This window comes from Marmota marmota, unplaced genomic scaffold (assembly GCF_001458135.2).
Source record: "Marmota marmota marmota unplaced genomic scaffold, marMar, whole genome shotgun sequence".
NCBI lineage: Eukaryota > Metazoa > Chordata > Mammalia > Rodentia > Sciuridae > Marmota > Marmota marmota.
This window is the reverse complement of record NW_026000026.1, coordinates 14654833-14671104: the sequence shown is the minus strand read 5'-3', so window position 1 is coordinate 14671104 and position 16272 is coordinate 14654833. Positions and strand designations below refer to the sequence as shown.

At 41.4% G+C, this 16272-nt stretch overlaps 1 protein-coding gene across 1 annotated transcript; it reads left to right on the top strand.

The window, feature by feature from the left end:
* Positions 1 to 14487: 14487 nt before the first annotated feature.
* LOC107137681 (cAMP-regulated phosphoprotein 19) lies at positions 14488 to 15634 on the top strand. The gene has a single exon (XM_015480145.2). The coding sequence runs from the start codon at positions 14497 to 14499 to the stop codon at positions 14887 to 14889; it is 393 nt and encodes a 130-aa protein (XP_015335631.2). The 5' UTR covers positions 14488 to 14496; the 3' UTR covers positions 14890 to 15634.
* The last annotated feature ends 638 nt before the right edge of the window (positions 15635 to 16272 follow it).

The following is a 16272-nucleotide window of genomic DNA, read 5'->3' as shown; positions in this document are numbered from 1 at the left end:
ACTTATTGGTTTAACCACGAGGGGAGTACGTGCTGAATTACATGGTTTCCCAACCTGTTATCAACCACCATAAAGTACTGAGAGGGTCATCTGACATCCCAGGTATTTTCCCTGTCTCATACTGATTGGTGCTAGCTAGGGGGTTGCTATGTGTCCTCACCTAGCCTGACTGAGTCAGGGACACCTGGCTCCACATATCTCTCCTCTGTTATTTGTAGATAAACAACTCAGCAGGGTGGGTATGTGCCTAGGAGTGCTCTTGGGTCTTTCCATGGACAAGGGTCATGCCCCCTTCCTTGGACAAGCTTTGCTCTGAGGTAGATGCTGGTTTCTCACTCCAGGCCTGGACAGAAGAGTAGGAAGTGCCTTTCCCAGAATGCAACCTGACTATTCTGTACTGAAATGGTGATTGAGAGCTACCTAGGCCAGGAAACCTTTCTGAGTCTTGAGGAGTGGCAGCTACACTAACTGCATTTAAATAGCCAATGGGTGCCCATCATCTTCCAAAATGAAAGAGAAATAAACATACACCTCAAATAGATATGGGGCATTTGGAGAGGAGCTTACCTTGGTGTAGGCCTCGGTAGAACCTCCAAATATCATACCGCCAGAACTGGTGATGAAGTTTGAACATTAGAGAAGCATGCTTAGGCAAGCATATGAGGCAGGGTTTATTTAAAAAGGGGTAACATAGACTTCTCCCATGAGGGAGAATGGGGCTATAGCTGGTATCTGGTAACCTGGTATCCAAAGAAGTGAGGTGTTCTGCCTTTTTATGTGTCCTAGGATTCCTGCTTTTCCCTCTTATCTTTCTCCTTCCTGTGTATGTGACTAGGCACAAAAATGTTCCCTGGACTGACCAAAAGGTGGGAAATAGGTGGGCTGAAGGGGGAAGGGTAGGGTGGAGTAGACAAGGACACTGTAGGGAGTGGAAAATCCTGGGAGGGTTACCTTGGCTACAGGGTGGAGCTGGGGCAGGTTCTTGATAAGATCCCTCAAGGGATAGTCTCTAACTTCCCAGACTCATTCAAAATTGACTCAATTTACCTATCTACACTGACTACCTGTCTAATCCTGGCTTCAATATTCCTAGAGATATACGGCTTTTAAAAATTGTGTTTCTAATAATGCTGCACTTTACTGAATCTTGAACAAATTTTAAATTGTTCTAGAAATGCCAGATGACTTTAGAGAATGAGAAAACAGCGTGTGTGGGGAGTGTAATATCTCAAATCAAGAACAGTAACAAGTTGATCTGAATGGTTGGAGCTTGTGCTCTGGAGCGGGATGCCCACTGCCCCACTCCAGAGTGACAAGCCACTGTCCTTCAGATAACTTGTTTGTGAACAGGGGAAGTACCTGATGCGGGGTTTCTGCAGATGGCCACCTATGTATTTCATTTTGGGGTGCTAATATAAGTGTCCTTTTGGTTTTAATCTCAGACTCTCCCTGTGTGATGCTGGTGTGCAGGAAAGTGACTGACATTGGATGTCTGTCTGTCCACCTCGTCCCAGCAGCATTGGTACTATCGCTTCAGAGCATATGGTGTTTTTATTGATTCTTTGGGATTCCCTACACAGACAATTGGATCAGTAGAGATTTTCTTTCCTGGTGGTATTGACTTATCTATGATGAACAGCATGTGGATAAGAATGAGGACAGGGGACACCCTCACCTTGTTCCTGATCCTAGTAGGAAAGTTTTTAAATTTCTCTCTATTCAGTAGAGTGTTAGTTTTCTTGTAGATGTCATTTATCTAGTTGATGTAGTTACCCTCTATCCCTGGTTTACTGAGTTTTTGTTGTTCTTGTTGTTGTTGTTTTGTTTTGTTTTTATCATTATGGGCATTGAATTTTGTCCCTGGCTTTTCCACATCTGCTGACATGATTGTTTCGTTTTCCCCTTTTGGCCTGTGGATGTAATGATTATGTTAATTGATTTTCTGATGTCTTGCCAGTTGTGCATTCCTGGGTCCTTCCCTTGGTCCTGCCATATACTCTTTTATATGCATTGTCAGATTCAAGTTGCTGATATTTTACTGTAGATTTTTGCAGCTATGTCCCTGAGACATAGTGGTCTGTAGTTTTCTTGCAATGTCCTTGTTTGGTTTTGTTGAACATCTTATTGAATGGGTTAGGAGGGATTACCTCTGCTTCTATCTTCTGAAAGCGGCCACAGAGAATTGGTGAAATTTCATCCTTAAATGTTTGGTAGAATTCACCTGTGATCCCACCTGGGCCTGGGCTTTCTGTTTGGGAAGGTTATTAGTTACTGGGTCAATCCCCCTTGTGGATATAAACCAGTTCCAACTATTTCTTCTGGTTTGAGGCTTGGTAGGTGGTGTCTGTCAGGAATTGTCCATTTCATCCAGGTCATCCAGTTTGTGTGGATGGAGGTGTTCAAAGCATGTCCATCATAGCCCCTCTTACATTCCTGATATCCCACAGATTTTACAAATTGTGTTATTGTTTTCATTTGGTTTATCTTGAGATTTATTGATTTCTCTTGAGATTTAACTTTTGTCTCATGTGTAATGTAGAAGTGTTATTTAGTCTGCAAATATTTTGTATATTCCAAATATCTTTCTCCTCTCAAAGTCTAGTGTAATTTTATGAGGCCTGATAGCAGATGCTGTATGATTTCTAATTCTGTTTAATTTTAATGTGTACATTTTTTTCTTTTTTATTGGCACATTATAATTATTCATAACAGTAGGTTTTTGTTATAAAATATTCATTTATAAAATATTCAATTACACAGTATGATTAGATCAATTTTATTCTCCAGCACTGCCCTTCCCTCCTCCCTCCCCCTGATCTTCTTTCTCCATTCTATTGGTATCCTTAGTATATTTTTTAAAATTTGTGCTAATTAGCTAGCCATGACAGTGGAATGCATGTTTACATATTATACATAAATGGAGCACAACTTCTCATTGTTCTTGCTGTGCATGGTGCAGAGTCACACAGTAGTGTAATCATGTACATACATAGGGTAATAATGACTGTCTCATTCTATTGTCCTTCCTATCCTCATGCCCTACCCCTTCCCTCACTCCCCTCAGTGCAATTCAAGGTTTCTTCACTTTTCCCTACAAACCCCACTATGGATCAGAATCTGCTTATCAGAGAAGATGTTCAGCCTTTGAATTTTGGAGATTGTCTTATTTCACTTAGCATGATATTTTGTATATCCATCCATTTCCCTGAAAATGCCATAATTTCATTTTTCCGTAAAGCTGAGTATTATCCCATTGTGTATATGTACCACATTTTCATTATACATTCATCTGTTGAAGGGCATCTATGTTGGTTCCACAGAATTGAGCTGCTATGAACATCCATGGGGCTGTGTCACTGTACTATACTGATTTTAAGTGTATTGGGTATAAACCAAGGAGTAGGATAGCTGTGTGAAATGGTGGTTCCATTCCAAGTTTTCCAAGGAATCTCCATACTGCTTTCCCGAGTGGTTGTACCAATTTGCAGTCCCACCCACAATGTATGAGTGTGCCTTTTCCCCCACATGCTTACCAACATTTATTGTTGTTTGTATTCTTAATAGCTGCTATTTTGACTGGAGTGAGATAAAATCTTAGAGTAGTTTTGATTTGCATTTCTCTAATTGATAGAGATGTTGAATTTTTTTTCATATATTTGTTAATTGATTATATATTATCTTCTGAGAAGTGTCTGTTCAGTTCCCTGGCATATTTGTTGGTTGGGTTATTTGTTTTTTGTTTTTTTTTGTGTTACTATTTTTGTGTTCTTTATATGTCCTAGAGATTGGTGCTCTATCTCATGTGAGTGTGGTAAAGATTTACTCCCCAAATGTAGGCTCTCTATTCACCTCACTGATTGTTTCTTTTGTTAAGAATATTTTAGTTTGAATTCATCCCATTTATTGATTTTTGATTTTATTTCTTGTGCTATAGGAATCTTGTTAAGGATGTCAGAGCCTAATCCAACATGATGAAGATTTGGGTCTACTTTGTCTTCTATTAGTTGCAGGATCTCTGGTTTAATTTCTAGGTCCTTGATCTTGTGTTAAGTTTTGTTAAGGGTGAGAGATGTGGGTTTAATTTCATTTTGCTCATATTAATTTCCAGTTTCCCCAGCACCATTTGTTGAAGAGGCTGTCTTTTCTCCAATGTATGTTTTTGGCACCTTTGTCTAATATAAGATAATTGTAATTATGTGGGTTAGTCTCTGTGTCTTCTATTCTGTACCATTGGTCTATAAGTCTATTTTGGTGCCAATACCATGCTGTTTTTGTTACTATTGCTCTGTAGTATAGTTTAAGGTCTGCTATAGTGATGCCACCTGTTTCACTCTTCTTGCTGAGGATTGCTTTAGCTATTCTGGGTCTCTTATTTTTCCAGATAAATTTCATTACTACTTTTTCTATTATTATGAGGAATGCTATTGGGATTTTGATTAGAATTTTATCAAATCTGTATAGTGCTTTTGGTAGTATGGTCATTTTGACAATATTAATTCTCCCTATCCAAGAACAAGGGAGATCTTTCCATATTCCAAGTTCCTTTTTAATTTCTTTCTTTAGTTTTCTGTAATTTTCATTGTAGAAGTCTTTCACTTCTTTCATTAAGTTGATTTTTTTTAGGCTATTTTAAATGGGGTAGCTTTTCTAGTTTCTGTTTCAGAGGATTTGTCACTGATGTACAGAAATGCCCTTGATTTGTGGGTGTTGATTTATATACTGCTACTTTGCTGGATTCATTTATTTGTTCTAGAGGGTTTTTTTTGTGGATTTATTTTTTAGATTTTCTATGTATAGAATCATGTATTCCTCAAGTAGTGCTAAATTCAGTTCTTCTTTTCCTATCTGTATCTCTTTAATTTCTTATATCTGTCTAATTGTTCTGGCTAGTGTTTCAAGAACTATGTTAAATAGGATTGGTGAAAGAGGGTGTCTCTGTCTTGCTCCTATTTTTAGAGGGAATGCTTTCAGTTTTTCTCCATTTAGAATGATGTTGTCCTGGGATTGGCATAAATAGGTTTTACAAAGTAGAGATATGTTTCTGTTATCCCTTGTTTTTCTGGTATATTGAACATGAAGGGGTGATCTATTTTTGTCAAATGCTTTTTCTGCATCTATTGAGATAATCATAGGATTCTTATCTTTAAGTCTATTGATGTGGTAAATCACATTTTTTGATTTTCATATGTTGAACCAACCTTGCATCCCTGGGATGAACCCCACTTGATCATGGTGCATTATCTTTTTGATATGTTTTTGTGCCTGATTTGCCAGAATTTTATTGGGAACTTCTGCATCTATGTTCATTAGAGATATTGGTCTGAAGTTTTCTTTCTTTAATGTGACTTTGCCTTGTTTGGGATTCACAGTGATATCAGCCTCATAGAATGAATTTGGAAGTGTTCACTCTTTTTCTATTTCCCAAAATAATTTGAGGAGTATTGGTATTAGTTTTGCTTTGAAAATCTTGTAGAACTCAATTGTGTATCCATCTAGTCCTGAGCCTTTGTTGGTGGGTAGGTTTTTGATGGCATCTTCTATTTCATTGCTTGAAATTGTTCTGTTTAAATTGTGTATATCATCCTGATTTAATTTGGGCAAATCATATGACTCTAGAAGTTTTTTAATGCTCTAGAAATTTTTTAAATTTTAACATTTTCTATTTGTTTTGGAGTACATATTTTCAAAATAATTTCTAATTATTTTCTGTATTTCTGTAGTGCCATCATCTTATTTCCTTTTCTATCATGGTCATTAGTAATTTGAATTTTCTGTCTCCTTCTCTTTGCTAGCATGACTGAGGGTTTATCAAGTCTATTTATTTTTCAAGACACCAATTTTTTGTTTTGTCATTTTTTCAATTATTTCTTTTGTTTCAATTTCATTATTTCTTTTGTTTCAATTTCATTGATTTTAATTATTTCCTGTCTTGTACTGCTTTTGATGTTGATTTGTTCTTCTTTTTCTGGGGCTTTGAGATGTAATGTTAGGTCATTTATTTGTCGACTTTTTCTTCTTTTAAGGAATAAACTCCATCAATGAACTTTCCTCTTAGAACTGCTTTCATAGTGTTCCATAGATTTCTGTTTGTTCTATTAGTGTTCTCATTTACATCTAAGAATTTTTAAATCTCCCCTTTGATGTCTTTTGCAACCCATTGTTCATTCAAGAGCATATTATTTAGTCTTCTGGTGTTGAGTATCTCCTATTTTTTATTTTATCATTGATTTCTAGTTTCATTCCATTATGATCTGATAAAATGAAATCTCTACTTTTTTGTATTTGCTAAGAGTTGCTTTGTGGCATAATACATGGTCTGTTTTAGGAAAGGATCCATGTACTGCTGAGAAGAAAGTGTATTCACTCATTGATGGATAAAATATTCTATATATGTCAGTTAAGGCAAAGTAATTGATTGTTTTATTGAGTTCTATAGTGTCTTTCTTCAGCTTTTGCTTGGACCATTATCTAGTAGTGAAAGAGGTGTGTTAAAGTCAACCAGAGTTATTGTGTTATGGTCTGTTTGATTCTTGAACTTGATTTGTTTGATGAATGTAGATGTTGCATTGTTTGGAGTGTATATATTTATAATTATTATGTCTTGTCGGTGTATGGTTCCGTTAAGCAGTATGAAATGTCCCCTTTATCCCCTTTGATTAACTTTGGCTTCAAGTCTACTTTGTCTAACATGAGAATAGAAGCCCCTGTTTGTTTCCACAGTCCAGTATGTTTTTTCCCAACTTTTCACTGTCACTCTGTGGATGTATTTTCCTATGAAATGACTCTCTTGAAGGCAGCATATTTTGGGGTCTTTTTTTTTTTTAAATCCAATCTGCCAGTTTATATCTTTTTAAATTAATTTTTACTTGTTTTAATTAGTTATACATGACAGTACAATGACTTTGATCTCTCATACATTTGAATCAGATGGGATATAATTTCTCATTTTTCTGAGTGTACAGGTTGCAGAATCATATGGGTCATGCAGTCACATATATACACACAGTAATAATAATGTCTGTTTCATTCTACTATCTTTCCTATCCCCACATCCCCTTCCTTCCCCTCCCATCACTTCTCTCTACCTAATCTAAGATAATGCTATTCTTTTTTTTTCTCCCCACATCTTCATACATTTATTTTGTATAACGATGAGGGTCTCCTTCCACCATCCATGCAATTACCCTTCCCCCTCCCTTTCCCACCCTCCTCTCTTCCCTATGTAGAGGTAAACTTCTTTCCATGCTCTTCCTCCCCCCCAATTTCGAGTCATCCCCCCCCTTATATCAGAGAAGACATTCAGCATTTTTGTTTTTGGATTGCTAACTTCACTTAGCATAATCTGCTCTAATGCCATCCATTTCCCTAAAAATGCCATGATCTTATTTTTTAGTGCCGAAGTAATATTCCAATGTGTATAAATGCCACATTTTTTTTATCCATTCATCCATTGAAGGACATCTAGGTTGGTCCCACAGTCTAGCTATTGTGAATTGTGCTGCTATAAACATTGATGTGGCTGTGTCCCTGTAGTATGCTGTTTTTAGGTCCTTTGGGTATAGTGCGAGAAGAGGAATAGCTGGGTCAAGTGGTGGTTCCATTCCCAGCTTTCCAAGGAATCACCATACTGCTTTCCAAATTGGCTGCACCAATTTGCAGTCCCACCAGCAGTGTATGAGTGTACCTTTTTCCCCGCATCCTCGACAGCACTTGTTGTTGTTTGTCTTCATAATGGCTGCCATTCTTACTGGAGTGAGATGGTATCTTAGTGTAGTTTTAATTTGCATTTCTCTGATTGCTAGAGATGTTGAGCATTTTTTCGTATATTTCTTGATTGATTGTATATCCTCTTCTGAATAGTGTCTGATCAGGTCCTTGGCCCATTTGTTGTTTGGATTATTAGTGTTTTTGGTGTTTGTGAACAGAGCTCTCTTGCCCCCCAGGTTAGAGGGTTCTCCAACCCTGGAGGTGAGAATCCCTTCTACCCTGGGTGTGATGGTATACAGAGTTCCCCCCACCACCCAGGTTAGATGGTTTTCCAATGTTGGGGGGGTGATTCCCCCCTACCCTGGATGTGATGGTGTACAGAGCTCCTCTGCCACCCAGGTTAGAGGGTTCTCCAACCCTTGAGGGGGGGAGTCCTCTGTACCCTGAGTGCTATGGTGTACAGATCTCTTCTCACCACCCAGATTAGAGGGTTCTTGAATCCTGGAGGGGGAGTCCCCTCTCCCCTGGGTGCCAAGGTGTACAGAGCTCTCCCTGCCACCCAAGTTTGAGGGTTGTCCCACCCTGTATGGGGAGTTCCTCTACCCTGGGAGCGATGGTGTTCAGAGCTACCCCCGCCACCCAGGGTAGAGGGTTCTCCAACCCTGTAGGGGGACGTCCCCTCTACCCTGGGAGCGATAGTTTACAGAGCTCCCCCCACCACCCAGGTATGAGGGTTCTCCAACCCTGGAGTGGGAGTCCCCTCTACCCTGGGTGTGATGGTGTACAGAGCTCCCTCCACCACCCAGGTTAGAGGGTTCTCCCCCTGGGAAGAGGAGTCAACTCTACCTTGGGTGCGATGTTGTACAGAGCTCCCCCCACCACCCAGGTTAGAGGGTTATCCCCCATGGAGTGGCAAGTCCCATGCACCTTGAGTGCAGTGTTAGAGGGTGTTCCCCCTACCATCTGGGTGAGAGGGGTCTGTCCCCTGGAGGGAGGAGTCCCCTCCACCCTGGCTGCAGTGGTGTGGGGACTCCCCCGCCAGCCGGGTGAGAGGCGTCTCGCCTCTAGAGTGGGGAGTCCCCTCCACCCTGGGTTCGGTGCCTTGGGGAGCTCCCCCACCACCCAGGAGAGAGGGGTCTCGCCCCTGGAAGCGGGAGTCCCCTCCACCCTGGGTGCAGTGTGGTGGGGAGCTCCCCCTGATATCCAGGGTTTAGGAGCCTCCCCTCTGGAGGGTGGAGTCCCCTCTAGAGTGGGGTGTTGGACAGATCTCCCGCTGTCGCCCAGGGTAGAGTGGTGTCCACCCTGGAGGGCAGAGTTTCCTCTATTGTGGGTTCAGTGGTGTATAGAGTTCCCCCCGCCACCCAGCATATAGGGGTCTCCCCTCTGAAGGGCAGGTCCTCTTTGGTGGGTGCCATAGTGTATAGAGCTTCCCCTGGTTTCAGGGGTCTTCCAGTGGACGTTCCTCTGGTTGACTACCCAGGGACAGTGTGAGCCCTCTTCAGCTCTGCCAAATGTCCCACACAGCACCAGAGATGGGGTGACCTGCTGAAGCTGCAGAGCTTCTCTGGGATAGGTGTGACCCACCAAGGTGCTGATCAACATGCTGACTGGAGGACATCATGGAACAAGACTCCAGCCCTGAAGCCTTATCCCTGCCTTGCTGTGCCCCCTTAAATAAACCATGGGAGTGATTTTCTAATTGTTGATGAACACACTATCTTTTTTTTTTTTTAATGTGGTGCTGATTATTGAATCCAGTGCCTCATGTGTGCTAGCAAGCACTCTACCAGTGTGCCACAACCCCAGCCTTGATTTTCTGATTGTCTATCTCCAGCTCCTGTGTGGACTGAACCTATCAGGGCTCCATCCCTTTAAACTAATTCTGACTTTGTCTTTTGTCCTTCACTAACTATTCTTGACTTTGATTTCATAGGTAGCTTACACCCTCCCAAAACAGGAAAAAGAAAACCCCAATGAGGTGCTGGTGGCCTCCTCCGATGTATATTGATCTATCAATCCATCAGTTTATCCATTCATCTATATGGCCTATGTAAACCAAAGATTCTTTGAATGTCAGTGTTTTTTAGAGCTATAAAGATCTCAAGACCAAAAACTGTGAGGATTGCTGTTTTGGAAGATTTTGGAGTGGAAGGTGTCTGTCTTCTAGCAGCCACAAGAGATCTACTTGCTTCTCTATTTAAGTTAAGCTAAAGTCATTCTTCAGGACACAAATACTCAGAGACCCAAGACCCAGGACACTAGGTCAAAATAGCTGTTGGAGATTATGAACTTCTGGACCATGGACCTTTGCACAGGGCATTAGCACAGATGCAGCAGGAATGTACTCATCAGCTAGTAACTGTTTGCGAGATTATTTTTGCTATTTTACATTTTTCATCCACAAACCTTAAGTGCCCATGCTCTTCCATTCGAAAATATAATGCTGATCACCCTATTAGATCTGCAAATGCAAAGTTGGGATGTCCTGAATCACACAATTCTATATTGATGAGGTAAAAGTAAACTAATTGCTCTATAGAAATATAAATCAATCACACTGAAGCAGGTACCCACCTCAAGTTGGGGCACTGCCCACAGCTCAGCCCAGAATTGGGGCCAGGAGGGGTTGGCACCTCCACAGCAGAGTGTCTCCCTGCAAAGCTCCACCCTGACAGGCTGCACTTGATGGGTGCTGATGGGACGCTCATAGCCCTGGCACCTCCTTACTCTCCCAAGTGCTCTGCATGTGGACACATAGTGCTCTCTTCAGCATTGACTACCATCAAATGGGGCAGTATGTTAAGCAGAGAGTCCTTGGCACAGGCCAGAATAGGTCAGTTCCTCATCACAGGCAGCACTCTGAGGGGCCTGATGCTCCTGCTTTCTCTCACAGAGAGGTATAGGGCTCAGAGCCATGTTAGCAGGTCAGTGCTTCAGAGAACTCTGGGAGGAAAGTGGATAAAGACCAAGGTCTGAGCATGAACAGATCCAGGAGAGGCAAAAGCATGCAAAACCCACCGGGTACTGCAATGGCCTTTGTGTGAACAAACATACACAGGCTCCCAGCTTCTAGGTCAATTGTAGGGTCACTCACCAAACACCAAGGCCTTTTATGCACCTGAGGGTTAAATGAAGGTGGAGTGAAAACCTGGACCTTTGTTCACCTAGACCATGGACTTGCATTTTTATTTTGACACAAGCACCCCTATGCAAGCAATTAATGTAGTAACCCTAAGAAACAAATAAGCTGTAAACTTTCCAGGATTTTGAAAGATAAAGCCAGCTTCAATAGGAAAGACACCCTCCGCTGCCCTCTGCTGGGTGCCAGGAACATTTTTTCTACTAGTTCTGCCCAACTCGGTTGCAGTCCCTCCAGCTGCCACCAGAGGGAACCCTGATTGCCTCCAAGACTGAGGCTCTGCAAAAGGAGCTCACAGGTAGAGATACACACCTGCTTTCTAGGGAAGAGCCACAGTCTCCCCAAAGTAAAGACTGGAAAAGAAACAGTGTGCCCTCCCTGAGGTCCACCATTCAGGTGCTCAACATTTGCCCAATCTTGTTAAATCCATTCCACCCATTGTCCCCTTCTACTTAAGGAATCATAAAGCAAATCTGAGATCTGGTATGCAACATCCTATGAAGTATTCAGTATTTCCTTCCTCCAGAAAGTATTTTACCAAATATGTTCCAGAAATATTTTCCCAAAACCACACCCAAAACATCACATATAATAACATGACCACAAACCCTTAATGTTGCTTAATAGCCAGGTGATCTAATGGCTTCCAGGTAATCTTACAAAAGTTCCTGGTTGTGGGATCTTACAAAACCCATTTGCACACAGGCACACCTGATGCTATCTGTCTGCACAGGTCTTCTGATTTCAGAGTATCCCCCTGTGCTTGAGGGTTTTTTTTGCTTCCTTGTTATGTTTTCTCTTTGTTTAACTTTGGCAAAATATTTTGTTGAAGAAGTTGGAAGCCTGCCATGTTACAGACACCCCAGGTGTGGTTCAATGGCTCTGGCCCCCTGTGCTCCTGGAGCCAGCTGTGGATTCCTGTTATCTCCCACCCAGAGGAATGGAGCGCAGGACATGTCACCCTCTGGCCTCTGTCATCTTGTTGGTGGAAAAGGTTCGTTGATCATGAATTCACTCTCCCCTTTGACCTAATGGTGTGAGCAGCCACTCTGGGTGAGAGTGACATCCCCTTTCACTAGGAACTGCTAAAGGACAGTGTTCCCATCGTATGTTTCCTTGGGAACATATGAGCTCGGATTTACTTTTGGTGAGAACTGTAAGACCAACAGCATGTTGACCTGGAAGGCAGGTTGCATAGGAAAGTCAGGATTGGTGCTTTACTTTATCCACATCACTTTCACTATCAAAGTGTTGGCCTCTCAGCACCTTAGGTTTTGTTTGGTGGTGTGGCTGAGCTGCGGACTGAGCACAGCACCCTGCATATACTATGCTGGCACTCTAATCCTGATCTCTGCACAGACCCAGTATCTGAGTCATTTCAATCCTTTCTTTTTTCTCTAATGCAAACTCAAGTACTCTTAGAGATTTCTGTGCATCTGTGAAGCCTGACCATAATTCTTGAGAGTGGGCCCTGGCTGCCCCAGGCAGTGGGAAACATCCCTCCCCTGAGCATTCACCAGGGTCCAGGGAGCACCTCATCTCCTTGTGAGGAGAGGAGGTCTGGCTCAGCTCTGCATTTCCTGCCAGAAGTGGCATCAGCCTTTTGTCCCAGGAGCCCTGGTCTTTTTAAAGATCATGATCCTAAGCATGGTGAGCTTAGGAGGGACAGTGTGAGGCCCATGGTGTGAGGTCTGTCCTCAGATCTCCCTATGGTCCCTGAGTTCCAGCAGCAGCACTTAGATTTCCAGTGCATGAGAAAGAGGAGGCATGGGGCATGTGGAGGAGGACAGGGAAGTACTCCTGGGGTTCCTGGCACCTATAGACACCTCTGTCCTGGCCCTGCTCTCTCTGCCCCATCATCCACCATGCAGAGTCCTCTCAGGGACACTGCTGACCCAGGTCCAGTAGCGCCATCTCTGTAATTCTTTTTTTGTGTTGTAATTATAGGATGGTGAGTCTTCAGAGTGAGTGTGCAGAGACTTGAGAGAGTAAATCATTGCCTGCTTTTTAAAAGAAAAAAGGGGGAGCATGTGGGAGGCCATCCTCACGTCATTTGAGTTACCCCCCTGGCTGGATGAGAGGTGTTTAGACACAGCTGTATTAGAGCCTTCCCCACACTTTTCCAAGTCTGAGGGCTTGTCCGTGCAGAGGCATGCCTTGTCACTGCCCTGAAGACCCAATTGTTGCCCCTGACCTTGGAATCTGCCCCCATTAACCTTCATTGGATGGGATTTTCCCTTGAATTTTTTGTTCCACAATAAAAAGTCACTCCCTGGCATATTCTCTCTCTCTTGGTAGTCTCTTCTGTAAACCTTGCCACCACATTAGGTGGCTGGAGGTGGGAGCTAGGAGAAGCCATCCCAGAGCTTGTATTAAAGGTCTTGTCTCTGTAATTTAAAACTCCCTAGCATTTACTTATGAATCAAACCTTCTTTCATGAAGCCGGTGCTGGTCACATGGCAGAAGTAGTGCCCAGGAGTGAGGCATAAGTAAATTGACTAGGTTGAGTTAGGGAGCACGCTATAGTTATACGGAATTTGTGACATTTTAAGTGTCATGGAAGTATCAGGCAGTTTTTGGAGCGAAGGGACATTGAAAATTTTATTAATGGGGAATTCAACTACTACTGATACAGACATGTATTTGACTATTTTAGAGATAATAATTAATCAGAAAGGAAAGCAAGTTAAAAAGACTCAGTTGCTATAATTCTTAAAGATTGCAGGTGAATTTTTCCCTTGGTCTTGTGACCAAGATTCACCAAATTTACATACTTGGAACAAATTCGGAAGGAAATTACATAAAATTTGCCTTTCTAATGAATTACCTGGAAACTTTGAAAATATACAAAAGGTTTGGACTGCATTAGAGGTCTGTCTTTTTGATAACATGGGCCATAGTCTATGGCCCCCTGAAGATCTATTGAAAGGTATTCAGAGAGCCATTAAGTCTATTCAAATAGAAAAATTGCCTGAGGCTAAGGAAATCTCCTTTCCTCTAAGCCAGCTAAAAGCTAAGACAGATTATATTCAAACAAAAAACCTTGGGGCAAAACCAAAAGTAAAAAACTTAGCCTTGCCTGAGCCAAATCAGAGTAGTCTGTAGGAAGAGCATAGAGATGGAGATCATAGAGAGGAAGCCTCCAGGGGGATAGAAGGTCCTTCTCCCACAGAGGAAAATGCTGAAGGGATTCATAGAGAAATAGAAAGTCCTTCTCTTCCAGGAGGCTTACAATCTCAAATTCAAGATGGTGACAGGGGAGAATCTATGGAGGAATCACAGTCTGAGGGAGAGGAATCAGACAATGAAATCTAGGATTTACCAGGGAATTTCAACAGGCTGTGCTTAACAGCACCTGCCCCAGCCATTCGAATTTGGCCATTGTCTGTTAAAAGGACAAATTTTAACAGATACGCTGAGCTGGCAATGACTTTTCTTACTCCATTCCAGCGGTGAATTAGGAAGGTGCAGGAAGCTTGGGAAGATACTAGAGAATTTCAGGTCTTCCCAGTTTTTGAGCAGGTTAATGACCAAGATGAGCGTGTTTGCGTCCACATGGTAATTCCTTTTAAAACTATTAAAGAGTTAAAAAATGCCTGCATGTTCTATGGTCCAAATTCACCATTTGTGCAGAGCTTGCTTAAGACTATATGCACTCGGGTCGTCGAGGAGCCGTAGGAGAGCGGCTGGGCAGAGGGAACGCTATGTCCGCGGAAGTCCCGGAGGCGGCCTTGGCGGAGGAGCAGAAAGAAATGGAAGATAAAGTGACTAGTCCAGAGAAAGCTGAAGAAGCAAAATTAAAAGCAAGGTATCCTCACCTGGGACAAAAGCCTGGAGGTTCAGATTTTTTAAGGAAACGATTGCAGAAAGGGCAAAAATATTTTGATTCTGGGGATTACAACATGGCAAAAGCAAAGATGAAGAACAAGCAACTTCCTACTGCAGCCCCGGATAAGACAGAGGTCACTGGTGACCATATTCCCACTCCACAGGACCTTCCTCAACGGAAACCATCCCTTGTTGCTAGCAAGCTGGCTGGCTGATTAAAAGAGCTGACCTGCATGAATTTTCTAATTCCCATTATTTCTCCTCATATGTTACTTATCCACTTTTTATTCCTTTCATTCACTAAGTCATTTAAATGAGACTGACGGCTTTGCAGGTAGCGATAGTGTGTGCTGCTATTGTAAGGGAATATACATGTGTAGAGGTTTTGATTAGTTTTAGCAGTGCACTGATGAAAAGGACATGTTAGAGCAACATAAGTAATCTACTTGAAAATATTTGTATATATTACCTAACTCCTAATATAGGTTCCAAAAAGTAATAAGCAAATTTTACAATTTTAATGTTTTGCCTTCTTCGCTTATCTTAATTATAGCTGTGTATGTTACTCTTATTTAATGTAACCTCTGTATTGATTTCTTCTGTATTTTCCTTCTGGATTTTGTCAAACAAGTTTAAGCCACAAGTTTGAAGAAGGATCACAAATTCAAATGAAAATAGGAGGGGCTTTGAAAGATTTGTATAACTGTGCTTGAACTTGAATGGCCTTAAACCTGTTTCAGCTTTAACAATAGAATTTTACTTGGGCAATATTTGCCCCTTCTGGTGTAACTTACGTGACTTCAGTGCTTAACAGCTGCCATTGAAGCTAGTATTCTTATTTAGTTTTGTAGTGTTAAATACCTTTCATTGTTGAAGATGTGAATGAAGTATGCATGTGCATCAACTGTTGAATTCACTTTTGTGCCATTTTTGTAAATACAGTAGTTTTGCACAACCTTTCATAAATGTCTGTATTAATTTCACATATTAGAAAGTAGATAATGTGCCATCGAGAAGCACAAGAGTTCCTCCTACACAAAAAAATATGTCCTTATAGCTTTTATATAATAAGAGTAGTTTACAATCTTGGGCTTATAGAATACCAAACTGAATTCTTCATCTTCACTCAGTCTGCCGTAGAATTAAGCTTTTACAATTGTTACTAATATCCATGACATTCAGTGGCCTTGTGCAAATATGATATGTTGCTTAGGCATATCTTTTGTCCTATGCAGATCTCATTTTGTCTTTTACGAAAATTGCAGTTCATATAATTTGTACACACTTTTTTTAAAGTATACAGACTTTTTACTTCCACACTTAACTTTGGAGACACTAGAGTAAAAGGCTTTCCATATTCTGCCTTCTGTTTTCTTCTCCTCCGTGCCCCACCACCCAACTTTTCTTTTCTGTCTTTGCTTCTTTTGACTATTTGGGCTATTTAGTTTATATGATAGCATAGGCATCTGTAACCTTACTCTTTTTAATTTGCTGTGCTGAATGCTGTATTTTATAACACAATAATGGTGTTTTCCCTCTTTCATTTCTCAGTTGTTAACTTACCACTTAACCCTATTATTATTATTGGCATTTAACAA

Bases quoted from the DNA above. Each gene is read 5' to 3' on its own strand.
- LOC107137681 (XM_015480145.2), top strand. From the start codon at position 14,497: ATGCACTCGGGTCGTCGAGGAGCCGTAGGAGAGCGGCTGGGCAGAGGG.